This window comes from Phodopus roborovskii, unplaced genomic scaffold (assembly GCF_943737965.1).
Source record: "Phodopus roborovskii unplaced genomic scaffold, PHOROB, whole genome shotgun sequence".
NCBI lineage: Eukaryota > Metazoa > Chordata > Mammalia > Rodentia > Cricetidae > Phodopus > Phodopus roborovskii.
The window spans coordinates 3558246-3579113 of NW_026125295.1; the positions used below are offsets into that span (position 1 = coordinate 3558246).

The window sequence follows — 20868 nt, forward strand, 5'->3', positions numbered from 1 at the left end:
ATTGTGTGTGCCCTGAGTGGGTGGGGCGGTGTGTGCCCTGAGTGGGCTCAGGCAGCAGTGGGCCTGTGAAGAAGGCGGTGAGCTGCAGTGAGGCTTGGGATGCCTTTGGGATGCCCTTGGACCAGGGACCTCCCAGGAGGCCTCTGAGCAAGTGATGCTTAGCTAACCAGCCCACCGCCATGCACCCACCTTCCAGGAGGAGGTCTCGAGGACAGCACCTGGGAAGAAGGGATGGAGTGTGCAATACGCTATGATGATAATGAACTCTGGCTGAAGGTCAGGGAGGCTGGAGCACACAGGGAGAGGGATGGAGCCTGCCAGCTATCAGGCTGAGAAGGCCAAGAGGGTTCATTTTACTTCAGTCGGAGCTTAGCCAGAGGTTATGTAGTCTACTGCATATGTGTGTATGTAGAAGTGAGTTTTACATACTAGTGTACTTGAGTTGTATAAACACACACACACACACACACACACACACACACACACACACGGGTGTGGATGGGGATGGGGATACTCCCCTACTTATGCTGCTGTCTATCTTATTTTATATTCACCAATTAGATTCTCTCGGGATGCTAAAGGTTTAGACCATTTCTAGATTTTTCTCTGAGCAGATTAAGAACGCCGACAGGATTGCCTTGCGTATGGAGCACCTGAGACCCGTAGGAATGAGAGAGCCACCCCTACCCCCCAACCCCGACCTCCCCATCTTTACCCCCTCATTTATTCTGCTCCTACGTGGGGAACTGAATCTTCAGGCAGGAAGGGAGCTGAGAGCGACCTATCTATTCACCTTGCTAGATTCCTATGTGGTAAAGAAATTCACCTGTAATTACTCCTGTCCCCATTAATAAGTTCAGGAAGATATTCCAGGGCAATAATAATACTCTAAAAAGAAATCATACTGGAGGAGAAAATTTCCCCTTCCCAGGCCTTAAAGGAAGATCGGGAATTTGGCTTAGCAGGCTGCTATTTCTAAGACTTTATTTCTTGCTAGACTGGACCAGGCATACTGGCCCAGTGATGGGTCTTCTTACTATCTCCTGCACCTGGCCACATCTGGCAGCAGGGCCAGCCTTTTGTGCCCACACTGTCAACAACTGTGATTATTAAACAACAGACCACAGTTTGAATGCCCTATATCTGACAATATGACCCAGTCTTTAGTGTGAATGTTAGAAAACATTTTCGAAAGTGTAAAAATAACATTGTCTGATGTTGGTAAAAAGCATTGTTGGGGGCTGGGGAGATGACTCTGGGGAAAGGGCTTGCCATACAAGTATGAGGGTTTGGGTTTGAGCTTGACACCCATATAAAGAGCTGAGGGCAGCAGTGTGTACCTTCATTACCAGCTCTGGGGAGGTGGAGTCGGGTAGATTCCTGGTGTGTTCACTCAGCCAGCCTGGTAAGCTCCAGATTCAGTGAGAGGCCATGACCAAAGAAACCAAAAAAAAAAAAAAAAAAAAAAAAAAAAAAATCAAGGTGGAGACTGATCGAGAAAGACCCTTGCCGGAACCTCTGGTCCCCGTGTGCATGCATACATACCAAATACAAATCGTTTCTTTCCAGTCTGTGATGAGTGCAGTCCTGATCCTGTAGGAAAATGTCTCTTACATTCAGGGTCAGGTACCTAATTCAAAACAGCCCCCCTTATCACAAGCATCCCCTCAAATGATGAGCTATAGATATTTCCCAGGCTGTCAGTGTTTGATTGATTGAGTGATTTGGAGAATATTTGGCATCATTCTAGCTCTTTATTTCAGAAACCATCCTGGGATGGCATGGGCCCACGTCACATTCCACAGACCAACTGAAAAACGGGACCCTTGGCTCTTTGCCCTCGGCAAGTGCTAACATAACATGGGCAATCCTGCCAAACTCTTCGGAGGAGGAGCATGGCTCGCAGCCGGAACCAGAGGTAAGCCGGGGTCCGTTCCCAGCAACCCGTTGCTTGTGCTAGTACTTGTTCAGAAAGCGGCGAGTGAACATACTTGCTCGCTGCTTTAGGAGGAGGCACGTTATCAATCAAATGCAAGAATTTCCCAGAAAGACAAAACCAGCTCCTTCCCTGACCGGTATTCACCCCTGTGCTTGTGTCTGGCAGCTGCCGGGAGCCAATTGCCTTTCTAGCAGTGAGGAGCCTCCAATTTGGATCGAAATGAACCTCATTTTAACTTCAAGTGGGAGAAATTCTAGCAGACCCTAAAAGTGTCTAAATGCACCTACAGGCATGACGGGAGCAGTTGCAAGACAACAGGCTGCTCCCCTGAATTGTGGCTTCTCCATACGGTTCATGGCCAAGCTCCTGCCTCACAAGCTTAACTCCCGCATGTCTCCAGCAGGCCAGGGGCGTGGTGTTCTCACAGGTGTTGCGTGCAACAAGTCCAGGCTGCACAGGGGCATTGCCCTGCTCGGTCACAGGACAACAACCCCTGCAGATGCCTTGTCCCAGTAGGTTTCAAGGACTCTACCATCTGCCTTCCTGTTGCAGCCCTGGTCCCCTAATTCTGCCTCCAAGTGGCCACTGCAAGGGAGCTAACCGTGGTTCCCCTTGGCAATTTTATTTTGTGTCAAGTTATTTTTGACAGTAACTATAATTTGATGTGCACACTCTCTTGAGATGATAATCTTGAGTCAGGCTAAGGCCAGTTTTAACCGGTTGTTGTTAGAGATTGTTCTCAACCTCCAACAAAATAATTTTAGCCTGAAAATTGTGGAGGACTCACGACATGCATTTAGACAGCTTTGTGGAGCAACCGACCGACGAGCGAGCTTCTCCATCTGATTCCCTTTGGCGGAGCTCAGCCATCTGCTGAGGAATATCTTGCTACTTCTTCGGGGCCTGAGCAGGGTTTGCAGTCAGTAGGGATGTGAACTTTGTCCCATGATTCTGCGGGGGGTGGGGGGGTGGGGTTCAGGCTGGGACAGACTTGAAGCTGAGGGAGCTGGAGCCATAGTTGGTGACTGCTGGGCATCCTTCTGTCCTCTTCAGTAGACTGGGTGGGTTGATGTTTGAGGATGGGTGAAAAAAAGCCACAAAAGAATTTTTTTTTTTTTTAAAGAACACAGTGGGCTGGCCATGCTGGTGCACACATGTAGTTCCAGCACTTGGCGGGCAGAGACAGGAGGGTCAAAAGCTACATAGCAAGTTCCAGGCCCGCCTGGACGATGTGAGACCTTGTCTCAAAGAGACAGAGTATGTTAATTAACTAGCTAAAAAATTTCAGGGCCCAGGCGGTGGTGGTACACACCTTTAATTCCAGCACTTGGGAGGCAGAGGCAGGAGGATCTCTGAGCCTGAGGCCAGCCTGGTCTACAGAGAGAGTTCCAGGACAGCCAGCACTGTTGCACAGAGAAACCCTGTCTCGAAAACAAAAAATACAACCACCACAACAACAAAAATTACAGGGCCATTAAGATGGCTCAGTGGATCCAGTTATTTCCGGTGTCACTGGCAGCCTGAGTTCAGTCCCTGCTAGGGAGGCCCGGGGAACCTGTTTCTTGTTGTGAGGGTCCCTTTGGTGTTCTTTATCCCTTAGGTAGCTGTGTCCTCTGCCTCCTTAAAGGTTGAGGCTGGTCTGATGTTGTTTTGTCTCAAGGCTGTAGACTGCTTTAGCTACCCATCAGTAGCCCTTGCAGAAGATAGTATCCACTGATCATGCTCCCAGGGGCCGGTGACATGGGGTCTGCCACCAAGCCTGGTGGCCCGAGTTTGTCCCAGGACCCACAAGGTGGAGGGAGAGAGCCAAGTCTTGCATTTCCTTTAAAGATTAAAATAAGGATGCACGTGTGTGTGCATGTGTGTGAGTGCGCGTGCGCGCCCATGCGTGTGGTTTGTCTGAGGTCAGAAGAGGGTATCTGATTTCCTGGAGTCAGAGTTACAGGTAGCTGGGAGCCACACTCTTGTCCTCTGTGGGAGCAGCAAGTACTTTGGTTGAGCCATCTCTCCTGCCCCACAGGGGGAAAAAAAATGACAAACATGACTAACTTTAGCCTTTAAAAAAGAAGCCCTTTGGCCGTTACCATGGGAATGAGCTATTGATCTCTGGCTGCCAGTGCTGCATCCGTCCTTCAGTGAAAGGATTGTAAGGTAAAGCCCAGCGACTCCTCGAGGCTGACTGAGGTGGACAGTGGTCTGGTGTCGTGATGGTTTTCAGAGACCTGAGAATTCAACTTCTCTCGTAAAGATTCATTTTCCCCCAGTGACAGCCCTGGCAGACAATTCTCCAAGTCCAAATGGCCATAGTTAGGCAATAGTTTTCTTTTTAGAACATCATGCTTTGCGCCTCTCCCTCTCTCCCCCTCCCTCTCTCCCCCTCCCTCTCTCCCTCCCTCCTTTAATAGTTGAAGCAGCTAGCAAAATCCACCCAATAGCTCTCCTGTTAGATTATGTGAAATGTGGCCATTGTATTGCCGCCTCCTTGTGACCAGGAGAAACCCACTTCCGGAGGGATGGAGGGGCTTTCTCAAGACGGCACACTCCTTTGGTTCCTCACTGGAGTTGTACAGAGAATGTAGTCCTTCTGTGAAGAACTAATTTAAGGATCTGGGTAAAGTGATTGTCAGTCAAGCGTGAGGACCTGAGTTCGGGTCCCCAGCACTCATGTAAAAGGTGGACATAGTTGTGTACGTCTGTGTGCTGAGGAGGCCGAGACAGGAGGATCCCTGGGGCTCGCTGGCACCTGTGAAAAAATGTCTCAGAAAAGTAAGGTGGAGAGTGGCAGAGGAAGACACCCAACCCCAGTCTCCGGTGTCTACTTGTGTGTGCACACATGGGAACGCACACCCCATACTCAAGAACTCTGTTTGTGAATTGTAGTTATGTGGATAGACGTTTCTGTTCCACCCTGTCCTGTAGCCATCTAGTCCCAATAAGCTCACAGAGGCTTAATATAATATAATATAATATAATATAATATAATATAATATAATATTGTGAACTGTTTGGCTGATGTCTCAGGTTTCCTATTGTGGTTAACTCTCTCTGAATTATTAACCCATTTCTACTAATCTGTGTATCTCCATGTGGTCTTGGCTTACTGGAGAATGCTTGGGCATCCTACCTTCCCAGCAACTACATGGCATCTTTCTGATTCTGCCTACTACTTTCCCTATCCCTGTTTTGGATTCCCCACCTGGCTAAATCCTGCCTGTCTATTGGCTGAAAGCTTTATTCGTCAACCAATAAGAGAAACATATATTCACAGCTTACAGAAGGACGCCCCTCATAGTTATTGTACATTACTTTAAGGAAAGCATTTTCTTCTAGTTTATTGCTTCAGTCATCCATTCTGTCTTCCATAGTCATCATTAGAATACAGAAGTACATAGAAGGACATGCCATCTCCTGCAGTGGTCTCTGGGTTACCATCATATGGAAAGCACGGGCATTTTCTTTAGTGAATGTTGTGGGGGGAGGGGTAATGGGATGCAGTAGTCAGTTCTCTCCTACTATTGTGGACCTGGGGATTTGAACTCAGGTCATCAGCCTTCATGGCAAGCATCCTTCCCCTCTGAGTCATTTTGCTGACCCACACATGCATTTTCAAATTTAGTTTGCTTAATTCCCCACAGGACCAAAGTTCAAAACACAGCATGTGTTTAACCCATGCTCTGGAAGAGAGTGTGGTAGGCTCTAGTGTGGAATGCAGTAATCTTAACGCCCGTTCTGCTGGGCTAACCAAATGTGAGAATGTGGTGTTCTTTCATAGCGAAATGAGTCAGGGTCCTAGTTTCATTTATTAGTAGAACAAACTTACAGCTTTGGAACATTATTTGAGATGCAGAATTCGTTCTTAGAAGGTTTTATTCAGCCTCCTTTATCTAGGAACAGCTTGTCTTAGGACAGAGGGGCAGATGCCGAGGTCCCTTTGGCTTCTTTGTTCTTTCCATTGCTTGGCTTTCCCTGGGTGGATGTAAGGAGACATCTGTGCACCCCAGACAGGGCACAGGGATGGAAGTGACTCCATCCGAACAACTGAGTGAACCAGGTTTTATCGGGGTTACTTACAGAGTGTGGCTGTAGGGGCTTCTTCATTGTCTCAACTCCAGTCTGTCCATAAAGGTGGCCTTCCTGAGTATTGCCAGGCCACGTGAAGTCTCCTGTGCATGACGGGTCCCTCTGGCTGGCACCAGGCTTCAGGTCTTCCGCCCTGCAGTATAAGGCTAATGGGAGAAATTCCAGGTCCTTGGGGCCCATCATCTAGTTAATCTGCTAGGCCCAGGGAGGGCATCTGTGTCTCTAGAACATTGTGACCCTGCTAGGGTGGCTATTTGAATCACCTGTTTTTTACTTTTGTTAAACTGAGGTTTTGGATAAGGAACGGAAAGGTCAAACAAAACCAGGCCTTTGGTGTTCAAATATTCTGACACCACGTTTTAAATAACAATTATTAAGCTCTTTGATACCTCATGTCTAAGCAGCATGGGATCTCATAGCCTTCTGCCAGTTGAATGGGTAATGGTTCATATAAGTCTATGTCTATAAATCCAGACAAATTATGGCTCTCGTTTAAAGCATTCACACCAGTGAGAAGCATGCCATATGAGGTGTGAAAACCTCAGGGCTTTTGTCTCTAATTTTTGCCTAAGTCCGGTTGGCAGACTTTAATAATGCGTAGAATTATCTGGTTTCTAAACAGACCTGAAAATCATAAAAGATGAACCGGTTTTTCTCAGCGTCTTTTCCGTGAGGCTGCTAATGTCAGGCTCATTTACATAGCAGTTATGTAATATCCATGGCAGGCGGGCAGGTAGCAGTATACTTATCATGAGACTATTTTTTAACCTACACATTGGAAACATCAAACACTGAGCTCAGGGCTCTTGGGTTGCTCAGCAGATAAAAGTGCTTGCTGCAAAAACCTGGTGTCCTTCATGTGAGTCTCAGAACCTACAGTGGAAGGGGAAGGTGACCAACCCATGGAAGTCTCTGACATTAGCTCATGTGACCACACTAATATGTGCATAAAATAATAATAAGTTAAGATGTCAGTCAGCACTGGGACAGATAGCTTGGTGGTTAAGGGCACTTCTGAAAAACCATGAGTTTTAACCCCAGTGCCTGGGCGAGTGGAGAACAGAGACTGCCTGGAGCTTGTTGGCTGCCAGCCCAGTTGAAAAAAACACAAGCTACAGGTTCAGAGGAGACTGTGCCTCAGAGGAATACAGTAGAGAGGTATGAGGGCCCCTGACAGCTTCCACACACAGACCACACACCACACACAGACCTGTACACCACACACAGACACATACAACACACACAGACCTGTACACCACACACAGACACATACAACACACACAGACCACACACCACACACAGACCTGTACACCACACACAGACACATACAACACACACAGACCTGTACACCACACACAGACACATACAACACACACAGACCACACACCACACACAGACCTGTACACCACACACAGACACATACAACATACACAGACCTGTACACCACACACAGACACATACAACACACACAGACCACGCACCACACACAGACACATACAACATACACAGACCACACACAAACCACACACCACACACAGACACATACAACACATACAGACCACGCACCACACACATACCTGTACACCACACACAGACCACACACCACACACAGACACATACAACACACACAGACACATACACACCACACACAGACACATACAACACACACAGATACATACACACCACACAGACCATACACTGCACACAGACCCATACACCGCACACAGACATATACACTGCACACAGATACATACACCGCACACAGACATATACACTGCACACAGATACATACACCACACACAGACACATACACTGCACACAGACCATACACTGCACACAGACATATACACCACGCACATACCACATACAGACACATACAGCACACACAGTCACATACAACACACACACAGACCATATACCACACACAGACACATACAACACACACAGACCATACACTGCACACAGACACACATACTACACAGACCATACACTGCACATAGACACGTACAACACACACAGACCTGACACCACACATTAGATTCATACACCACACACAGGCCCATATACCACAGATAGACCTGTACACCATACACAGGCTCATACACACCACACACAGACCTGTATAACACACACAGACCCATACAGCAAACACATACTCATACACTATGTACAAGCCCATACATACCACACACAGACCATACTCACATTAAAAACAAACAAGTCTTGAATCCACTAAAAGCATTCTAAATTTAATGCTGTCTTTTTGTTAACAATAATTGTTTTACCTTAATAATTTTATTATGTATAAAATTAGATACTAAGATATGACATTTTATAAGATGTATATTATCTATTAGCAATGAATTAATGTTGAGTAACAACTTCATTATTGAGTAGCAGAAGCAGCCTATCTCAACATTGATTAAATATACATGTGTTTCTTATGGAACAAAGTCAGAAACCACAAAAATATGATCTTTGCATCCTGGGCCAGGCTTTTAAGTTTTATTCTTTTGAACTTGTGTTTAAGTTTTCCAAGCAGAAAGCATTTCAGAAATTTCTCTGAAAATTTGATGGAAATAATTTTTTTAAAAATATATCCTTTTGCTGGAGAATATTAGCTGTGTCTTTTCTTGGTGTGATCCAATGCCATTGACCTTTTCCATGACATGCAGAGTTACTCTGCTGGTCAGGGTTGGTACCCTCTGTTATCCCATCACTAGGAGGAAAGGTCGCATAACTGGAATATAAAGGTCTTTGACAAACATCCATTCATGATTGTATGTATGTAGTAGACTTATTGCTCTTGCAGAGGACCTGGGTTCCATCTCTGGAAGCCACATTGGGCAGCTCACAGACACCTGTATCTCCAGCTCCAGGGCATCTGATGCCCTTTCTGGCCTCTGAAGGCACAAGTACTCATATCATATACCTCCACACAGACACACAGACACAGAGAGAGAGAGAGAGACAAGAATTAAAGATCTAAACGTTGATAATTAGAAGTATAAAAGTAATCTTGGAAACATAAACTTCATAGCAATTTTTAATAAGGTTTCATGTGCAGCCCTGGGTGGCACAGCACTACGTAGAACAGGCTTTAACAACTCACTGAGATCTTTCTGCCTCTGCCTCCCAGCTGCTGGAATTAAAGTCACATACCACCACACATGGTCATAAAAGTTTTTGTTTTTGTTTGAGACAGCATCTCTCTATATAGCCCTAACTGTCCCAACTCACTGTGTAGACCAGGCTGGCCTCGGAGAAATAAATACACCAGCCTCAGCCTACACCCTGGGTTAAAAGTGTGGGCCGCCATATCTGGTTCATAAAAGGAATTTTAATGAACACCGTATTCAGGCATTTGGACTTTATCTCTATAATTATACATTGAGTCACTTTTATCTCAGAAAACTTACCCTTGGCAACCTCCACATATCAAGGAAATGTTACAGAGCAATTATAAAAAAATTCTTTGTAATAGTTTTCCAAATGTATTAAAAATCATATATCTTGACTAGCATAAAACATTTTCATGTCTTGTTTTCTATTGCCCTTGAATACTAAGGGGGAAATCTAAAATTTAATTTCTTTTTAGAATGTTTTAGAAGAAAATCCTTACCAAAATTTATGTAGCAAATAAATTTTGTTACTTAACCGACTTTTATCTTATGCCTTAATGAATACTGTTTTATGTAAACACTAACAGTATGTCTTTATTTTAGATGCTTATTGTCCCTCTAGAAAACTTCCTTGAGAAGATCAGATATCCTTTAATGGTGTGTTCAGAACGTCTTAATGTTCTGTGAAGCACATTCAATTTGCTCAATATTTCACTTTAATAGATTTTAGAAAGTTAAGAGTATGGAAGTTTATATGGTAGGAAATGATAGATCTATCATGTCTATGAAACAATAAGCCCAACTTCTATCTATGACAAAGATCCTCTGCTTCTGTTCATACTTTGTTGTAAATTGTGTTACTGGGTTTTCAAGGGACCTTCCCGTGGCTGGGGAAATAGATCAGTGGGCAATCTGATGACCTGAGTTCAGTCCCAGGCCTCACGTGGTTGAAAGAGAGAACCAATTCTAGCAAGTTGTTACCTTACCTCTGAATGATAACATTGCATGGCTGCGGTCCACACACTTACAGGATAAATTTTGGATTGGGTGTAGTGGCCATGCCTTTAATTCCAGCACTTAGGCAGAGGCAAGTGAATCTCTGTGAGTTTGAGGCTAGCCTGGTCTACATGGTGAGTTACAGGCCAGCCAGTAAGACCCTGTTTTAATTTTTTGAAATGTGTTTTAAACTAAAATTTATAAAAAATTTAAGTGACTTCTCAGGTTCAATAGCTGTCCTTTTAATCCCTTCGTTTCATTTAGGCTTGAGTAAGTTATGAGCCTTAAATGATATATTTCTTTAGGAGGCTGAGAAAGATGACTAAAGTTTACAATAGTTTTAAAGTGTTTACAGGCTTATATGTGTAGACATGCACACAAAAATGTTTCAATAGACATGTTAATAATAGCAGAGGCAAGAGGATCAACTTAAGTTTAAAACCAGCCTGGACTCCAGAGTGAGACCTTATCTTAAAACACACACACACACACACACACACACACACACACACACACACACACACACACACTCCATAAGATAGTCAGAAACACAGACTAATAGACCAACATACCAAGTGACACGTAAGAACAATTATAAACGTCACGGCGTACTCTTTAGATCATGAAAGTTCGAGTCAGCATTCTCCCTAGGACCCTCACAAACTTGGTATTTTCCATGCCTGTGCAAATTACAATGGGGAATCTCTCCAAAAATATACTCACATTGAAATGCAGAGAACCAGGCTTCCTGGGAACCTTAGGTCCTTGATCTTAATCCTACTGTCAGTAACCCAAAAGTAAACAAGATGGCTAGCCTCAGACACTGGAGGTCGCAGACATCAGCTGCCACAGCCAAGTGACACACACGGTGAGTCCAAGCGGCTCTCCTACTTCACATGTGGAGACACAGATTAGAACAGACACTGGGGACATGACTCAGTAAATCCCACCCCAGAGGTCCAGAGTGTGACTGCCTGCAACCCCAGCACTTGGGAGGCAGAGACTGGGAATTCCGGAGGGGAGCTGGCTAGCTAGACTAGCTCGAGTCAGGCAGCTCTGGGGACAAGGGGAGCCTGGGGAGATGGCTCCGTGTTAGGGGCCCCGGCTGCTCTTACAGAGGACTGGGTTCCATTCCCAGTACCTGCGTGGTGGCTCTCAACCGCCTGTATGTAACCACAGTTCCTGGTGTTCCCAAACCCTCTTCTGGCTGCCGTGAGGACCCGTATGCACATGATACAGACATGCGTGCAGACAAAACATGCCCATGAGTAACTTTTTATTAGAGGACAATTGAACAAGACACCAGGTATCTAGAGTGAAGGAGCTAACAGGCGCTTCTGAAATTAGAAACCAGAGTATTCTGTATAGATAAGACCAGGTCAAAATGTGAAGCCCCTCCCCGCTTTTTTCTTTTTTAAGTCAGTTCACCAGTAATACATTATAAGCAGTGTTTCCTCCTGGTGGGAAAAAGGGAAGGTGATAGCCTTGACATAAAATCCTGGTGGCTGCCACGGTTCCACAAATACTTCATCTGCAGGGCCCTGTCACCACAGGCAGCCTCTCAACTACCTTCCTCCCCGGTGGCCATTGTCCCTTGATGGAAGTGGAGGGGGCTGGGGTTCTGGCCCTTGGCTGGCTAACTGAAGGTGGGCATCTCAGTTCATCTCTGCCCCCTTAAGCCTCCCCGTTTTCCAAATGAAATCGGGAAATAGAATTCGGTAAAGAAAAACGGACTTGCTTATAGTTTGTACTGTGTCAACCTTACAATTTATGAAACTTTTTTTTTAATTGATGGTGTGTGTGTGTGTGTGTGTGTGTGAGAGAGAGAGAGAGAGAGAGAACAGGGTTATATGCACAAGCATTCAGGTGTCCCCAGAAGCCAGAGGGGGGCACTTGGAGTTGGGGTTCCAGGTAGTTATAAGCCTCCATGTGGGTTGCTGGAAGAGCAGCCAGTACTAAGCTGTCTCTCCAACTTTACAGTTTATGGGACACTGTTAGCTAAAGGCCAGCAGGCCTGTCCCCTGTCTGTGCCACAGCTTGTTTGTCCCTTTCCTGTGAGAAGAGGGAAAGGCCACGGGAGCTCAGTCTCCTGGTCTCCTTTCACAGCGGTCCCTGCTCTCCGAGCACCGAGGGGCACAATCTCTCTCTAGGATGTCGATACCTGCTCTGCCACTCACTCCTGCCCCAGTGGGCTCTCTCTTTCGGCATGGGTCATATTTACAAATGGATGCCCAGCGTATCCATTGAGTTCACTAAGTGGGGGAATATCCTGTGGACTTTATTTTCGTGGTACTGGGATGGAGCCCAGGGCCTCCCATTGGTAAACAAATACTCCCATCTCTGAGCTTTGCCTCAAAGCCTGTACAGTTAACCTTCAAAAATTTCCCCAGTAGCCAGGTGGTGGTGTAGGCCTGCCTTAGGGTTTCTATTGCTGTGAAGAGACACCATGACCACAGCAACTCTAATAAAGGAAAAACATTTAGTTGTGGTGGCTTACAGCTTCATAGGTTCAGTCCATTATCATCATGATGCAACATGATGGCGCTGGAGAAGTAGCTGAGTGTCCTATATCTTGACTTGGAGGCAAGAGGAAGTGCTCTGTCCCACTAGGTGTGGCTTGAGCATATGTGAGATCTCAAAGCCCGCCTCCACAGTGACACACTTCCTCCAACAAGGCCACGCCTCCTAATAGTGCCACTTCCTTTGGGGCCATTTTTTTTCTAACCACTACCAGGCCCTTAATCTCAGCTACTCAGGCGGCAGAAGAGGCTGAAGAATCAGGACAGCCTGAACTACAGAATGAATTCAAGACCTTAGTGTGATCGTATCTCAAAGTAAGCTAGGATATAGCTTGGTGGTAGAACACTTGTCAAGCAAGCATGAAGCTCTGAGTTTGATCCCAAGTACTAAAAAATGAAAATTTTCAAATCCCCCATGAATAATATAATAAAAAACAATGAAGGATAGTGTTACATAATTTTTTTCTATTGTTATTTTTGTCTTCTCTGTGTAGCCCTTGGAACTCACTCTGTAGACCAGGCTGGCCTCAAACTCAGAGCTCCGCCTGCCTCTGCCTCCCGAGTGCTGAGATTGAATGCATGCACCGCCACTGCCACCCGGCTGTGTTGCATTAGTTTTGAGGAACAAGTATTTGGTTCTCAGAGTAGCTCACATTTTACATTAGGAGATCAATAAAGACGGCACTGTGTGGTCAAGGGTGGTCCCAAGTCTTCTGTCTCCACATCCCAGGTGTTGGAAGATGACGTGTGCTGGGAGTTGAACCCAGGGCCTCATGCGCTTCACACAGGCAAGGTGCCAGTGCAGCTTTGCCAGCCCTTTGAGAAGGCGTTTGACTGGCGTCTGGCAGCCTGTGCGGTCTCTTACCTACAGGCACGGCTGAGCTTCCTCCTGTGGCCTGGGATATCCCTTTCACTTGTGCTGGCCCTCTTCCTGTCTGTGTGTGGCAGCCATGTTTGCCCTCGTGGCGAGGCGTTGCTGTTGCTTTTGCAAGCGGAACGGAGTACTGAGTGGAGGGTTCTAAATCACGCGCTGGCCAGTCGCATGTGTTCACCATGCCACCCCTCTGTGCCCCCAGCCCCTGGGACAGTGACTTTGTGACATAAGCACCCATTAGAGTGCCGGGGACGCAGTCACCTTGGATTTTTTTTGTCCATTGTGAGCTGTTGTCTCAGGAAAAGTCAGCATCGAGGAGAACTGCTGGGCCCTGGCTGCAGTTTCCAGAGGATCAAGGACCCCGACGAAGGGCTTCTAAGTAGCACACTGTTGTGTATGGTGCTCCCGCCCTTCCTCTTTTCCCTCTCCATCATTCCCGTGGCCTCGAAGGGCAGCTGTGAACCAGAGGTGAAGTGTTGAAGAGATTGTAGCGATGTGGTAGGCAACATCTTTTTTTTTTTTAATTCTGTTTGGTATCCTTACGCTAGCCCCCTCTCTCCACATGGCCCCCAGTCTCACGGATCTCTCTGTTTATCTCTGGCTGCCCTAGACCCATCAGAGCGTGCCAGCAGAGAGGAGCCCCACACCAGCTGAGAGGCTCACATTTTTGTCTGTGGTGAATAAGTATTCCAAAGTGATTTATATGCTGGCTGTCGTGACGTTCAGTCTTCGAAGATGGAAAGGCAGCACTCAGCAGTTCATGATCTTGGGGAGAGAACACTTTGGAAGAAAGGAGCCAGGCATTTTTTGTCTGTTCTGTAGGCTTTGCCTGATTCGGTCGATGAATGCCTGCATCCCCTTTTTGCAGTTTGAATTGAGTTCTGTAGCATTGCAGGAGCTGTCTGGGTGATAAATCATAATTATAAATTTGGGGGTTTGCGGCATTGAGGTAGCTGAGAGAAACTAAGCAGAAGCAGTGTGTGTGTGCATGCACGTGTGTGTGTGTGTGTGTGTGTGTGTGTGTGTGTGTGTGTGTGTAACTGAGGGTGAGCTGGGGAATATTCTATGTTCCAGCAGGTGTTCATTCCATGTGCAAATAGTACCAGCACAGCGTCTTATTTTTAATTACGTGTAGTGATTTTATGTGTGTGCTCGTGTGGGGATCCATGGACAGGATGTAGAACTCAGTTCTCCCCTTCCAAACCCCTTGGGTGCCTGGAGTTGAACTCGGGCCGTCAGCTTGGCAGCAAGTGCATTTTCCTGCTGATCAATCTCACCCATCCCCACATGACCTCTTCTCTAGAATGTGGACACGCCCTGCACCAGGTGTCAGCCTGCCTATCCTGGCCCCAACCCTGAAGGTCCATATCTTGCTGTGCAGATAGTGTAGCTGGGGCTGGGTTCCGGGTGGCTGTGTGAGGGGAGTATCATCAGGGGGTCAGGGGTCATGGGTGCCCATCAGCATCTCATCCCATCTCCGCTGTACATTCACTCCAGCCCCTGAACCCCTGGCCCTTTCTTCAGTTACGGCATGCAGCTTGCTGCACCCAGCCTTAACTGTCCTATGATGCACACCATCCTCTGTGTGTCCGCATGTTGTTGTACATGTGTGTTTGAGTGCATGTGTGTGGAGTCAGAAGACAGGCTCTGGGGCCGTTCTCTGAGTGATGTTCATCTTGCTTTGTTTGAGACAGCATCTCTCACTAGCTTTGAAGTCACCTAATAGGCCGGACTGGCCAGCCAGGGAGCCCCAGGGATGCACCAGCCTCTACCTCCCCGTACTCAGTTACAAGTGTACACCATGATGCCTGACCTTTTAGTGTGGGTTCTGGGGCTCAAACTCAGGTCCTCATGGTTGCAAAACGAGTATGTGACCGACTGAGCTGTCCCTCCGCATCCCTGCTTCTGTGTCCCTCCTCCTCTGTTGACTCTCACAGTCCTAACTAAAAGCCTTGTCATTACCATGGATACGATGGAAGAAACCAGCCACCGGAAGGAAAAGGAACTCCTAAACATTGGGCAGAAATGGAGCTAGTCCCCGTTGGGCCCTGAAGGCCGTGGAGGCCCCACCTCCCTGTCATACTTCATCCTCTCAGAGGAGGTGCTCTCCTCCCAAAGGAGGAGAAAGGTGCATGCGGTTGGTTTCTGTAGTCGCTTTAAAATTAGTAAATCCCGGCTGAGGAGACAGCTCACAGTGAATCGTCACGGAAGCATGAGAACCTGAGTTGGGTCCCCAGAACCCATGTTAAAAAGACAGCTGTGGTGGCGCACTTACCCCAGAGCTGCGGGGTTGGGGGGGCAGGTAGATCCGCAGGGCTCACTGGTGGGTCAGCCGAGCCTCTTTGGAGAAACCCTGCCTCAATCAAGAGGATGGCTCTTGAGAAACGACAATGGAGGTTGGCCTCTGGCCTCTGCGTTCACATGCATATATTCACATGCCATATGTATGGGAACATGCACACACATACCCACATAGAGGGGGGAAGGAGGGGGCGGGAGGGAGGGAGAGAGAAGACACCAACTTTGGCTAGGGAGATGGCTTAGCAGGTGAGAGCATTTGCCCAACCAAGCCTGATGACCTGAGTTTACTCCCTGGAGCCCACATGGCGGAGGGAGAGAACCAACTTCCATCAAAGGTTTAAAGTCTCGGCTCGTTATTGTGCAGATACTTTTAACCTGGAAACGGTGAGCTTCTTTTTGGAAAATGTGGTTTGGATTCCAGATAACAGCTTTCCCCTTGTAAGCACCCCGATCTGCAGGGCCAGCTTGCAGTCTGGCTTTAGAAGTATGCTGTGGAACTCGGAGGGGACAAACCCTGTGGAGGTGGAGGCGTGCCGTTCTCATGTTGGCCAATTTCACATGTTCCAGATAAGAAACGGAAGTGTGTGGAGGGAGTATTCCATTCACACACATCTTTGAAATCCCAGCAAGATGACTTCTTTAGCATTACATTTTTACTCAGTATGGTGTGTCTTACAGAAATCATTCTCTGAGGCTGGTACTTCTCACGTGAGTGGAAGCTCTTCCCATCCTGCAGAAGTGGAGGGAATTTGCTCCAGTAGGCTCTGAACAAGCTTTGGCAGAAAGGTTATATAAACTTGAATCCCCACCTCACAACAGCAGCTCTGTCTGTTTGCATGCATACAGATGCATGTGTGTGTGAAAGCATGCATGGTTTTGGGGCCATAGATTGGCATCAGGGGATCTTCCTTGATCATAATTTACTTTCTGTATTGAGGCAGGCTGTCTCACTTGAAACTAGAGCTCACTGATTGGGGTCTAGCCAGTCAGCATGCTCTGGGGGGATCCCCCTTCCCATGGGGTAGAATTGCAGGTGGCTGCATATCTGCCCATCATTTATGTGGGTATTTATTTTGCTGCAAGCTCTTTACCCACTGAGCCATTCTCCCAGCCCCCACCCCACCCCAATACCCTTTGTTTAATAGTCACTGAAACCATGGATCCCTTGAAGCACTCAGTCAGCATGAGATACCACACAACAGCCTGGAGTGGTTATATATATATTTGTAATCCCTGGCTTTAGGAGGTGGAGATGGGAGGATCAGGAGTTCAAGGCCAGCCTCAGGTACATATCAAGTTTAAGGCCAGCCTGGGCTACATGATAATAGTAGAAAGGACAGACCCAGTTTGATTTACTTTGGACCCTGTGTGGTGTTACAAAGCTTCTTGTCGCCTTTGTAGGATATGTATGGGGGTAGCAAAATAATCGCATGCCTGAAATTGTGGGAATGAAGCATCAATCACTCCTCTCCGCTGATGAGCACTTTGGTATGGGCAAAGGTTCTCTAAGATGCTCCTAGGTGAGGGATTAGGTTGGTGGTGTCTTTCTCCTCTCCATCTATGGAGATGGGCAGGGCACTTTCTGGCCAAACTTGTTCATGTCTGGCTAGAACTGTGAGCACACACTTGATAAGTGGACAGAACATAAATTCACTGTCAATGAGATTCAGTGTTTCTGGGGTTCCTCTCGGGACCTGCCTGGCATTCAACACAGTAAACCAACCTTATTAAATCTGCCTCCCCGCCTTATCCCTGTTTGTGGACATTAAGTGGGCTGGAGAACTCTTGAGTGTTGTTACACTACTCTGGGGTTCCTGGGATTCAGTAGTTTACCGGGCATAAACGATGCCATCTGCCACTTGTGTAGTGGGTGAGCTTCATCAAAGGGCTTCTGCCTAGTTCCTATTGCTTTGATAAAACACACTGACCAAAAGCAACTTGGGGAGGAAAGGGATGGCTTATACTTCCAGATCAGAATCCGTCACCGAGGGAAGTCATTGTAGGAGCTCAAGGCAGAAATCTGAAGCAGAAACCATGGAGGAGTGCTGCTTGCTGGCTTGCTCGTAGGCTTGTGTGTAGTGAGCTTCCTTATACAGCTCAGAATTACCTGCCTAGGGCATGGGGCCGCCCACAGTGGACTGAGCCCTCCTACATCAATCAAGACAAGATACACCCTCACAGATACGTCCACAGACCAATCTCATAAGACCAGGGAATGCTAGGGCAGCTTCCTTTACTAACATAGGCCAACACGGGTCCCAGCAAAGCTTCTTCCATTGTCATAAAGGGTGTTTGGTTTTCCTTGTCTTGCTGGCTTTCCTAAAGAAGTCTAAGACAGACATCCCCACCACATACACACAAGGCCGGTGAGCAGTGCAGGTCTGCATCCCCAACCAGGTGTCCAGCCCAGGCTGGTTAACGCAGCATGGCTCAGGGGAGTACCTGGAGTGTGGAGAAACGAACTTTGAAGTGACTTGGGTGTGCTGTCTCCTTGGCTTCCCCTGTGCTCTTGACTTGTGGCCCCTTCACGGGTCTTCAGAACCAGGTTACCTTTGTTAGCAACCCTGCCTCCCTTGTCCCCCACCTTTTCAATACGAGGTCGCATGTAGCCCATGTTGACTTAACGCTTGTCCCTGCAGGTGACCTTGAGTTTCTCGTCTCTCTGACAGCTGTACACTAGCTGGCCTGGTTTACACCGTGCCGGGGATCGATCCCAGGACTTCTTGCTTGCTAGGCAAGCACTCTACCACCAAGCTACATCCTCAGTTCCCCCCTCTTCATCTGCAACTCTAATTTGACAATGCCTTGGAACCCAAAATCCACAGTCTAGCTGGGGGGGGGGGCATGGACACCCAGAGCCTCTTAACAGACAGATGCAAGGTGGTTTCTCTTCACCACTACATTCATGTACTGAGCCAGGAAAGCCAGAATTGACCCTGTCCATAAATTTCTCCCCTTGAGGAAAGCGGTCAGCTTAGCTGGAGTTGTTCCAGAAGGAAAGAAACTAGCTCTGATTACTTTTTTTTTTTCTTTACACATTGAAGCTCTTTTTTAAAGAGCCCCTCCCTTCAGGGACCTCAGAATTAACCTAGATACAAAGCCATGCTGTCTTTGACAGTTCATACTGTCTGCAGTTGGCAGTGGAAGGGAGGATTTTTTACTCTTTCAGGGCCCAATCTGCAAATTCAGGGCTTGCCTAGCATCCATGAAGCCCGGGATGGATCCTAGCCCTGCATAAACTGGGCATGATAGGATATACCTATCATTCGCTGGCCAGATGTCATCTGTGGTCGTCTGTACAATTGGAAAGCTTCTGTTGGTCAGTAGCTTCCTGAGACATGGAGTCATGGCTCTCACGGTGTTCAACCCCGAGTGATTTAACCAGGCCCCAGGAGGAAAATTTAGGTGTAAAGTAAACCCCAAGCAACACATGGGAATTTGATCCTGAGGTGAAATGCCCCCCCCCCCCCAGCACTATGCCAGGGCCTGAATTCCCTTCACCCTTTGCTACTGGAGGACAAACATTCAAGTTTCTAGAGGTTGACATCTTGAACAGGTGTGGTTACAGCAGGGCAGTCTTTAAGAAATGGTCTCCTGGTGTGCAGTCCTTGACTAGGTAACAAGCAGGGACAGTTGTCAGGAGATCCCACTGCTTGAAGCGGGATGGGGTGTATGTACTTGGTTTTGTTCCTCTGAGGCTCGCTGCCACTGAGCATGTTTGCTCCTTGGTGACAGTGGCCTGGGAGCCATGTGGCTTGGGAGAAAGTTATCGGCGAAGGGTTCCTAGTGAGCCTTTCTTGTTTCATTAGTCACAACTCTGTCCCTGTTGCCCTGGAGAACAGTAAATGCCTCGCACTCTTTTGCACGTAAATCATAACTATTTTGCGCGACTGCTGGTTACTTCCTGGTGGGACTTTCTAGATGGAAAGCAGAAAGTACTGGAATGCAGGGATAAGATGAGTTGATTGGCCACCTGGAGTCGCATGGCAGAAAACACAGCCTAGTCTCCCTTGTGCAGTAAGGTTCCTGTCTGCATCTGCTCTGGGATCAAGTGAAATTTTTAGAATGTGGTCTCACATCAAGAAAACAGTTTACTGACTTGCATGCCTGTTGGGAAGTTTCTTGCCTTGGGATCTAGCCCATAGTCATGTCTTTGAAGGTCCCTTGGAACTGGGTTTGGACTATCACTTCTGTCACATCCATAACAGGGACCAGGATCAGGGAGCCTGATTCCTTTCTCTGCAGCTCCTCCAACCCCAATGGCCCTGGGACCAGAGTCCTCTGCTGTTAAGAGTATGTTTTGTCTGCCAGTCTGGTCCCAGAGCCGCGCCAACCCCAAATAACACACGGAGACGCTGTATTAGATAAATGCGTTGGCCAGTTACTAATGTTTCTTATTGGCTAGCTGTCTTAAATATTAACCCATTTCTATTAATCTAAGTGTTTCCACGTGGTCTCATCTTACTGGAGAGAGGACCCGGACCTCTGTTCTCTCAAGTCTCTTGCTTTCCTATTGGCCAACAGTGCTTTATTCATTAACCAATACATAGTCACAGAATGACATCTCCCATCACCCTGCAAAGCTGGGGTGGGACAGGGCTGCTGGACACTGGGTCTGGAGTTGGTTTTCCAAGGGAGACGCTCACGGTTGCACGCCGATGTCAGGATCACTCATATCACTGACGCGTACTCACAATGACATGGATTGCCAGAACCTGCACAATTGTGTGTTGCCATCTGTCTGTGGTACTGGTCATGGGACAGAGAATTGTACTCAGAAGAATAAACACTCAGAATGAACACGGCGTGTCTGCTCAGCCCCAGATGTGTGATTTTGCAAACCAGAGGGACCCTGGCTTAGTGTTTCCTTCCTTCCTTCTCCCCCTTCCCTCCCCCCTTCCTCTCTCTCCCATCCCCTTTCTCCCTCCATACTTTGTAAAGCAGCTTTTCATAGAGCCCAGGGTACCTGAGGATGAGCTTGCACCCCTCCACCTCCTGCCTCTACTTCCTGGGCGCTAAGATTCCAGAAGCCATCAT

At 47.3% G+C, this 20868-nt stretch overlaps 1 protein-coding gene across 3 annotated transcripts in view; it reads left to right on the top strand.

The window, feature by feature from the left end:
• The window catches only part of Osbpl10 (oxysterol binding protein like 10), a 204460-nt gene that overhangs the window by 154774 nt on the left and 28818 nt on the right, over positions 1-20868 (top strand). For all 3 annotated transcript variants that reach the window (XM_051202005.1, XM_051202013.1, XM_051202021.1), the window contains one exon: positions 1764-1918. In XM_051202005.1, coding sequence (XP_051057962.1) covers positions 1764-1918 — 155 coding nt within the window. The remainder of the gene's footprint in view (positions 1-1763; positions 1919-20868) is intronic.